General features: G+C 36.8%; 1 protein-coding gene across 1 annotated transcript; it reads right to left on the bottom strand.

The window, feature by feature from the left end:
• Positions 1-5,886: 5,886 nt before the first annotated feature.
• Positions 5,887-8,245, bottom strand: LOC126370312 (ras-related protein Rap1). Its single transcript, XM_050015163.1, has one exon. The coding sequence runs from the start codon at positions 8,082-8,084 to the stop codon at positions 7,530-7,532; it is 555 nt and encodes a 184-aa protein (XP_049871120.1). The 5' UTR covers positions 8,085-8,245; the 3' UTR covers positions 5,887-7,529.
• Positions 8,246-11,002: the final 2,757 nt, after the last annotated feature.

Raw genomic sequence — 11,002 nt, 5'->3', positions numbered from 1 at the left:
CCCCTTAGTTTATCGTGTGATGGATGTACCTCTGACGAGCTTGTTATGTTCTATTGAACGTAATGGTCGATTTACACATGCCAGGGGGGTTAAGGCTGCCTGTCCATTGAAGCGGAGCGAGCTTGCGGAGCGGTGAAACGGATAAATATTAACCAATAGGATTAACCAATCTCTGTCCACTGCAGCTGAGCGGAGTTTTTATGCAATCCTATTGGTTAATATTTATCCGTTTCACCGCTCCGCAAGCTCGCTCCGCTTCAATGGACAGGCAGCCTAAAAGGGCCATATCGAAGCAATCTAAGAAAGCAATATTGCAATTTGATGAATAGCATTATTGCTTTTTTAGATGAATTGCTTCAATGTGGCCATTTGAACCCCCCAGGACTAAGATTATAATGTTCCAAGTACAAATTGAATCATAATACGTTTTGACGCGTTGTATGAGGTAGATTCTCGGAATTTACCTCAATGGTGATTTAATTAAATGACGCGTAATTTGTCATTAGTATTTTATGGGACGTGATCAAAATGTTATTTGGTCTCTTTCAAACGCGATGAAGTGTGGATGGTTCATGTTGCGATGAGTGTGCCTCTGATTAAGTCAATGAGGAATATAGTCATGAACTTATGTTCAATAATTTTCAATGTACCTACCTATCTAAAATATATGAATAGAAGTTTTTATTATAGTTGTATCGTCTAACGTATGATTCGGTGAAAATTATATAATGAAATCTTTAAAATACAGGGGATTAAAAAGGCCACATCAAAACAATTCATCTAATAAATCAATATTGCTATTTGACGTTTGTTTGCATTGCGCACTTTTATATAAGCAAATGTCAAATTGCAATATTGCTTTTTAGATGAATTGCTTCGACGTGGCTTTTTTAGCCCCGATTTATAGAGATCTGGTAGCAGGTACATAAATAAAGGGTGTTAGTGACATCGTAACGAAAACTTTGAGGGGTGATTGAGGCCATGATTCTGAGATGATATCAAGTGGAATTTTCCGTTGCAAAAGTATGGAATTGAAAATAACTAAAAAAAAAACACAAAAATTTTCAGGAATATTCAGACTGAAAATTCCACTTGATATCAACTCAGAATCATGGTCTGAACTTACGTTACTGAACAGTATTCGTTACGGTGTCACTAACACCCATACCTACTACTACCTAGCCATACGGCTACCGTATGTACTTGTGTGGGGTGTAAGTGACATCGTAACGAATACTGAGGAGGATGATTCAGCTGATTATTCTGAGTTAATATCAAGTGGAATTTTTCATCGCAAAAGTATAGAATTGAAAATAATTTAAAGAAAACTAAAAAACATCATGAATTTTGCGACGAAAAATTCCACTTGATATTAACTCAGAATCATGGCCTGAATCATCCCCCTGAGTATTCGTTACGATGTCACTAACACCCTGTATATATTATATATTTAATTGAGGGACTTTCCATGCTACGTTCCCTAAACAAAATATAGGCGCCATTCGGTTTAACGTGATAATTACCTATTTTCTCGTTGCTCGGGTATATAATTATTCAAAAATATAATTAATATTTGGATCACATAGCTATATTGCTTTCCTTTTATTTGATCAGAATAATAATGGATGGAAGATGTGTTGTGCCTGGGTGTAATAACTGGGGTCATCGTTTACCCAAAAACAAAGATAAACGATTATCCATGACATTAGAAGGTTAAACGAAGGCAAATCTGTACAGCGCCATCTGTATATTTTTAAGGAACGTCCCCTAGAAAGTCCTTCGTTGTAGTGAAATTCCTATTAGATAGAAAATGCACGTGGTTCACTAAATGTTTAAAAAATATTAGGTAATAAATAAATTATAATAGTAGGTAATATTTATATCGCAAATTATAGGGAAATTTTTCTCGAATATTGTTTAAAAATGGCGGACTAACGGAAAGTTTTCCTTTAAAATATTCCTATTTTTTTTTGCATAATTTAAATATGAAATATTCCATCCTTACGTCAACATTCACGCCCCTAATCCTTATCAAAACTACGTCAATGGCCTATATTATAATGTGACAATGCGCAGATTTTTCCTGGTCCCCGCTAACTATAGTTCTAATGTTATTTAATTTTACTGTTTTGGAGATGAAACTTTAGACACGTAGAAAAAAAACGGTTTCTATCAAACATCGAACCTGGGACTCTGTTTCCAATCGGTTTATAGAAGATTAACACTCAGTCTTATTAATAAAAAAAAAAAAACTAGAGAAACGACACGCAGTGGAGCAGCCTGTGCCCAGTCCTGGTATATGTATACAGAAATGAAAGTCTGTCGACCCTGAAAAGGATTACGGGCGTGTGAGTCTATGTAGCAATTTAATATACCCGCACTCGATATCTTGTCATTTCCAAATCGAACAAAATTAATTCATATATTTCTCAAACAAGTATCTATATTCAGTAGGTATTTTGCAATCCGATTTCTACAATCGATTTGTAAATTCAACAGAGATGTTATTACCTGCGCAGTTCCTATTATGGAACTGTTTCAATACACATATGAATCAGTGATCTTGAGTAACCTACTTGCAGAATGACTCAGTATAAGGTCGCCACGAAGAACCACGAAGTCAGCTCGGAAGTGGCGGAAGCGTTTTTTTTAACCTATGATCTCTGAGTCACTTTGAAAACCTGTCTAGACTGCCTTTGTGATTATGTTGTTTATGTGAATTCTTGTCTTGACTATTGTTTGATACTTACATGATTGAAAATCCAGGGCGCGTAGAATTCGATTGCGGGCTTCTGTTCCTCAAACACGATGGCCTATTTATGGGCATTGCACTGGTAACCTATCACATTAAGGCCTTATTTATTACTAATTTAAGAGCCACGCTCTTGTCGGTGTAGAATTCTACATGCTGCTTATTTAAAAAAAATAGGGCAGTGGTTTCCCTCTTGCCTTCCGCTCCGCAGTGCTCTGTCTGCGCGAGTGGGATGGCGCCCAGAGTAGTCTATTTCAAAGCTGTATTAGGACTCCTGACAGTGACTGCTGCCCTCTGTCAGGTTCCAGGTCCCTGTGACTCCTCCGTTCTGCATTGCGCGAACCAATGGCTCCCATCTCTGCCTCTGCAACCGTTGAGGTCTTCACCCGTATCCGTTATACGCCGTAGGTCTAAGGCTATATTACATTACGCAATTCACTGGGCGTGATGTGTCGGGGTCAGGCCATATAATGTCAATAAACCATCGTGTGGGCCCCACAATTTCGCCATACATTGTATACCTACACTCGATGAACCGCATAATATAATGGGACCCTTGTCATGTTATCCATGTGGCTACACGTTCTGAAGACTGCCTACTCCGATAGAATACAAGCGTTAATTATGTATAATACAAGTGTGATGCGCGCGCAGTAAGTGCAACAGGTTTGCCTATGACGTCACAATTAACTTGAGCAAGTTGAAACGCAACATGCACTCACTACTTCCAAGCTATGACTTGTTTGGAGTAGTCAAGATGGTTTACTTTTTTCATCCTACACTTTTATAGAACGGTTCTTTAGAGGACGTTTTCGCACTACATCCGATCCAAGTCTGTATTACGGATAGTAGAGAATTACTTAGATATCAGATGACAGATGAGTGCGGAAGGTACTTCTACTGCCACTTCGGACTCGTCAATTGGCGGGTCAATAGTGCGAAAACACTCATGTTGGTCATGGTTTATCCTATACTAAAACAGTTACCATATGCGAGTAGGTAGGTATGTGACATAGATCGAAGTTCTTGTACTCATAGTCCAAGAGCTGATTTTTGATTGTAACCAACGCCTAATTACCTCCAATTGACGTTCTACGAAAGTCATTGCAAATACCCTTATAATGATTGTCGACAAAGAAACCTTGCATCATGACGTAAATCAGGAATCTGACAATTTACCTTGAATGTTTGCGGTTGTATCTTGGGCTATAGACAACCTAGGTACTTTTTTATGGAATTCGTAAGAGAATATTTAATAAGGGCTCGAGATCGTCGCACCCACGCACCTGTCCACACTAGTATTGTTACAAATTCAATTCGAGCTGAGAAAACGGGAAACTGACAACAAAGGTCTTCTCAATGTAACCATATACACGTAGATGGTATAGAAGCCATTGTCTGAGTCTGGTTTATTTACATAGCGACACCTGTGGTTGTGTAAGTAGCTGGTAATTGGGATCGAGTTCTTTTTGACACTTATTTCGATGTTCATTCCCGCATTAGATGTTTAGTTTCGATTAAAGATGTATAGTCAAACATTGTACGTGTTGAAATGAAGCTCCTGTCAGTTGATTAGCTTTGGACAATCGGAACTTTTAACCTTTGGACTTTGAAAGGGAATTGTCCGTAATATAGGTAAACTGGTGTATTAATTTTCCATTTCTACATGGTTATCTGGTTGCACTTTTAAGGGTAGTCACCCTTGTAATTTTGTTGTAAAACAAGTTGATTTACCTTCCTATTTAGTTTTGAAAGATCTCTTAATTAATTGTTCTAGTCAATCGGTTCCTATTTTTATTAAATCGTCATTATATCGAGTCAGCGTTGCCCTATACGGCTTGGTTTACCATTTTTATGACGTCTTACTATTTAAGGCATTTTATATAGTGGGTAAACTATAGAAATTACAAAAAAGATCCGTCCAAAAGTATTATTAAAACACATATTTATAAGTACATTTTGTAGAATTAAGGATTTTGTAGTTTTTAATCACTTTATCCGCCTTTTAAGGTCACTAGTGTTCATGAAACAATGGTTCTATAGAAATAACAATATTCAAATGTTTTTCGTTTTTGGTCGTGAGAAATGACGTACATTGGTACGTGATATCATACATGGATATTCATAGAAATATTTTTTAAATTATATACAGTTTTTAATATGATTTGAATTGTAAAATTATAACAAAGTTGTCATCACAAACCAAGCATGAAATTAGCTCATATAAATGCAGCGACCACCGTGGATAACGCTTATCAATCAGTCATTTCACGTTGGAACGTTTATCAGGAAATAAATTGACCCGATAAAAGTATTATGTAGCACTTATTGCCAACTTTATAGTGGAATACTGATTGTACTTAATGTGTGATGTGATGGTATTCAGAATATATGCGAGTGAGTGTGGAGTGACCCCATTGTCAGATAAGCGCACCAGCGCAGCGTGGGGTCTCGATAAAAATAGTGTTAACACAAATTATCTATGCGTCCGCACTTTACGCGGAATTTTTAGAGAGCGCAATTGTATGTAGATTTGATCACTATCCCACATGCTTTCAATGTCCAAACATGAACCCAACACCATTGTATTAAAGACTTAATTTCTACGTGACACGCCTCGTAGTGAGCTCGATCTATGTATTAGACCTTGTTTCACATCACGGGGTGCAGTCTAATTGTAACTCTACACTTGATTTGCGACATAGATTAGATTGCTTAGTTATTGGGGTCATTGTTAGAGATTAAGTTAGTTGTATTGTGTTCATTTCCATTGGACTGTGTCAATTCTTATGTTACTAGAATGTCGACATACGCCCGCCACGTCACACTGCCATTTTATTTATATAAACTTTATACCTACTTAGTTGGTCAGTATTGTAACAAGTGAGACACATTTTACGAAAGGTTTTTACACTTTGTCAAGTCAATAAATAGTGTAGATGTAATGGTTGTTTCATTTAATTAAATTCCATTAACATTCCGGCCTATTTGTCGTTGATTGGACGTGCGAGGGTACGCTGGGATGTGACTCATCGAGATAACTCGGCACCGCCCGCGCCCGCGCCTGCGCCGCCGCACCACGCGACACCGGCGTGACGCGCGCCCAGGGGAAAACAAACACACCCCGAACATAATTAATATTTAAAATTGGTTTTATTGATAAATTTGCAAAAAAAAAAGAAATTAATAGTTATTGTACATGTCGATTATTGATTGAAAAAGATAAAAATATACAAGTTCTTAATTTGCACGATATATATAAAAATATAATTCAACTCAGATCAAAGTCATTACCAATATCCTTGTGCAGTTAATCTTACATGTAACAGAAAAGAGAATTGAGGAAACATCTAATCCCGTAACAATATTTGAACACCTATAATTATTACGTTTAACAAAGTTGTAGCAGCAAAACATATGTTGGTAATTTACATTTAAATGAGCCAGTAATCATAAAACTTTATTCCATTTACAATAACGATAAAATTTTTTTAGAGTTTTCATTTTCATAGGTTTTAGGTAAGGGGTTATAGTCTTTTGCGAGCGAGGCCCAGGTCAGGGCCGGCTGCCCGCACTGAGACGCTACGTCGGCGGGTGCAATCACCTAAGGCTCACTAATATTTGTTCAAAGGTTACCGAGTCCTAAACGGTGTCGCATTATCAACGTTCCTTCGATACATTTGAATTATATAACAAGACAATAATATATCTGAAAAAATTTAATGTATCCTTAATTATTAAACATTACACACTGGTTCAGGCCGGCTGGCACTTCCAGGTCTCTTCGGAGCCTGACATAACTTTCATTCTAGCCGTTCAGAAGTTGGGGCTCTCAGTTGCATCAGTACCTTTACACAACAATATCACTAAAGTAAACCCTATGCTAGGTCCAGACAGCGGGAACACTTTCTACTATAAATATTGCTGATTAACATTGGAGTTCCATTTATCTACCTAATGAGGTACTACATGGGATTAACTACATTATATGCAATAATGAATGTTTAATATTCAGAGCACTTTTGTTAAAACATTGTGCCCTTGAGAGATAATTTCGTGGCAAAACATTGCTGCTCTAATTTTCCTGTTCATTGTAATTGACAAAAGACTGTCTGCACATAGCATTGTTGAGTACTAGTATGATCGAATTATACAAATTAACTATTATTAAATGTATACAGGTGATTATTACCATAAGATCAGAAAAAACGGCTATTGGTATATAGGGAGTCCATGAAAAGTGTATCTTATTGAAATATATCTAGTAAATTAATATTGCAAGTTAATTTCCTTACAAAGAATATTTATTAATTATAATTTGTGGAATTGTTATTACAGAATAAACTCCCCATGGTCTCCAAACAATGGACCCACATCAAATGTTGATAACGTAATCAATTGATAACTGTTTCTAGTTAACTTCTGAACCTACTGCATCCACAAAATACAATCAGAATTTCTAGAGCAGCACACACAGTGTCGTGGGTCTTGCAATGAGCGACATCTAACTGATAATAGACCAAAAAGTGTAAACTACACAACTACAGGAGTAGAGATGTCCCCCACACTGTGTGTGCGTTCTCACTATAACACTGGATCACGATATAGCTCAACAAATGCACATTCTTGAAATGCTACAGGTTTCGGCCGAGCACTGCCGCTCCACACCCGACCTCATTAATTTTGGGAACCGTCAAGAGCCAAATCCGGGTACAAGAAGTCTTTTAAATCATTAAATATTTTATACCTAGATACGTCGGAGGCTCCCGCGACACTCTTACAGAAGAACACATATTCTTTTTTTATTGGGCGGCTTGGGGTCCTTGGGAGACTTCTTGTTGATCTGTCGCACTAAGTCGTAGAACACGTCGTTGACGTTGATTTTGGCCTTGGCGGAAGTCTCCATGAAGGCGCAGTTGAAGTGGCGCGCGAGGTTGGCCCCCTGCTCTTTGCCGACCACGCGCTCCGCCTCCAAGTCGCACTTATTGCCCACAAGCACCATCGGCACGTCATCCTTGTCCTTAACTCGCAGGATCTGCTCGCGCAAGTCCTGCAGGTCGTTGAATGTCGACTGCGCCGTGATTGAGTACACTAGCACGAACCCTTGTCCGTTTTTCATGTACAAATCTCTCATGGCCGTAAACTGCTCTGTGCCCGCCGTGTCCAAGATCTCGAGCATGCACTGCTGCCCGTCCACTTCCACCTGTTTCCGGTAGCTGTCTTCGATGGTCGGGTCATATTTCTCCACAAAGATGCCTTGTACAAACTGTACGGTCAGGGCGGACTTTCCCACGCCTCCGCTACCTAACACCACTATTTTGTATTCACGCATGATTAACTATTTTGTGTCACGTGTTTTTAACTATCGAAATCGAAGATCAAATCGGTAAAAAGCACATTAACTATTGAGTTATTGCAAAAAAACCTTTAACAAGTCAAACCGCCATGACACCGTTAACAGGGCGATGGCTCACTGTGACAAAGTTACCATAAAAAAACACCATTTCTTACCACTACACTATGGTAGTGTTTAATACATAAGGCCTGTTTCATTGTTTTTGTAAACAAAATATAATATAGAATAATGGTTTAAAAAAATAGAGGAGTTATAATTATTATAATTCACGTGTTTGTGTAGATCAACGTTATTATTACATGTTTTTTTTTTATACAGTTAGCCGGTGCACTGCATGAGCAATGCAAAACAAAACTGCGGATGAGAGATTATTAAACAAATCAAACAAAGGATGCCACAAATAATAATTATTTAATTGACGTGGCTCGACTTTATCAATTACTATTTAAATGCTTTTGAACAGTCGGCGACGATTGTTGAGCGAATGGCTGTATTTACAGATAACCACAAAAGAAATACGTCCTCTTTTAAATTTTGATATTTATTTTTCTATTGTTATTTCAATTCGAGAATTGTAATTGAATTGAAATACAGAGTTGAACATTTGTTAATTTATTATTGTGTATGTTTTATACACAATTTGATATTATACCACAGATATAGGTAATTTGATGTTTTTTAAACATTTCCATTTTATGTTTTTAATTTATGAAATCTAAACAATCTATAAAGCTTCAATATGCCTCTAGAAATCGGTTTCCTTTTTTTATGTAACTTTACAAACATTTATTTTTAATGGTAGGAATTTGTAATAACCAAATCTTTTTTTTACTAGCAACACCACGAGTTTAAGTTAAGTTTGTAAAAGTTCTTAAGTTATTAACTAGATGGCGCTTTTGATATTCTTACCAATAAATGGTAAGATCTAAGATAAAATCTAAATAAAATCGAAAAAAATATTATCTATATAAAATCATGATGACACATGATACATGATGGACTAATGTTATGGGCGATAGGCTGATCCCTTATCACCATAAGGTTCATCATATCCATCTTAGGACTTAGTATCAAAAGTGGCTGCAAGTTGTCTATGATTACTTGTGGCTCTGCCCACCCCATTGGGGATTACGGGCGTGAGTTTATGTATGTATGTATATAAAATCGAAATAGCAATTTAGGCCAAAAGACTAAGTATTTAGGCAAATAAATACAGTGTATTATTTTTAGGGTTTAAATTATGGGAATTTGTTGACAAAATGTTTGGAATAAGATTACGTAGGTATCTACGCGTAACTTTTAAACCTATATACCTATACGCACGATCACTGTACCTACCTACGCATATGACTATAAGTACTATTATTATTAATTAAAGTTTAATAGCCCTCTTGCGTGAGTCACGAAATGAGTGAACTATTTTATTATATATGTACTTATATGTAGACATGGGCAGACTTTTATTAAAGTAAATGTTTTATTTAACCTCAAAACTAATAAGAATAATAAATAAAATATAGCGTATACCTATCTCCTCCGGAGAAAGCGTGACTTACGTCCTAGTGTCTGGGTTCGAATCCCGCCTCGGGTTCTAAAACACAGAATTCGACTTTATCAGTGTTACTAAAAAACAAAGATTAACTACGTTTAAAATATAATCCGTAGGTTACAAAAGAAGTCCCGAAGGCCGCGGCGCTACTGTCGGAGATTCTGCATAGAATTATTATGACCTGTCAAGTTAGTTTCATTAAAATCAGTCTTTTTCTTTCGTGGCGCGAAATACTTTTTTAAACCTAGTTTATTTTTAGTTTGTGTTTCGTAGTAACACTGTGTGAGTTTGAAGTAGTTTGAATTCATGTTTGGATTATAAATAATTGTTATCACGTTATTACATGGTATCCATGACTTGTGTATGGTTAATGGCAATAGGGCAGTTGCTATTGTGTCGACTCGTCCGAGCCACTTTGGTCACCTTAGCGCGCGAATGTATATCACAAGGCAGATATTACAATAAACATAATACTTTAATGCACCAAAATAGATCTTCTGTCATGTGAGTTGTGAGGTGGATTACCAACCTCATCCACCCTGGTGTCAGGGGTTATTATTGAGACGCCAAAGGCTGACATGACTCATGTAACGACTACGTACTTACATCAATAAGTATTAACCGGGACCAACGGCTTAACGTGCTTACCGAAGCACGGATTATCTTACTTTTAGACAATCAGGTGATTAGCCTGTAATGTCCTAGCCAAACTAAAGATTACAAAGTGATTTTTTGGGATTTGTCCCCAGCGGTATTAGAAAAAAATAGTTAGTAAATAAAATAGTTACAAAAGAGATATATTTTATACGTATGTACCGATGATAAGTATTATGCGGCCTGGCTCCCTAATAAAGTAGTTATAAAGTTTTAAGTTTTTTTTTACACCTACCTATTTCTAGGAAATTTTATATTATAAGCGCTTCTATATTATGAATAGGTAAGTAACCGAGTCCATAACATTTATTTTAAACCCACTTAAGGATCACTTTATTACTAGAGATTACTTAAATAAGTTTCTATTCATCAATGTTGCGAACCCTCCGAGCCTCCGGTTATCTGAATTCTCGACTAATGAGATAACTTTGTCAATGCGTCGCGAATATTAAATAAGACGATAAGACGACGTTACAAAGTTACGTTGGGTAGCTACCTCGGGGCGGAGTGGGGAGCGCTGAGGCCCCGAAGCGTAAAATAAAAATTAAGTATAATAAATAAATAAAAATAAAGAGTGCCATAGGATAATTATAATTCATCTAAAAAGCTAAGGTAAACATCAGTAAAAAAAAATATTCAGGGTGTTATAACGAAAACTTTGAGGGATGATTGAGACCATGATTCGGAGTTG

This window comes from Pectinophora gossypiella, chromosome 10 (genome assembly GCF_024362695.1).
Source record: "Pectinophora gossypiella chromosome 10, ilPecGoss1.1, whole genome shotgun sequence".
Lineage (NCBI taxonomy): Eukaryota > Metazoa > Arthropoda > Insecta > Lepidoptera > Gelechiidae > Pectinophora > Pectinophora gossypiella.
The sequence above is the reverse complement of the archived record's forward strand: the minus strand, read 5'-3'. Positions and strand labels throughout refer to the sequence as shown.

Excerpts from the sequence above, each read along its gene's own strand:
- LOC126370312 (XM_050015163.1), bottom strand. The coding sequence starts at position 8,084 with ATGCGTGAATACAAAATAGTGGTGTTAGGTAGCGGAGGCGTGGGAAAG.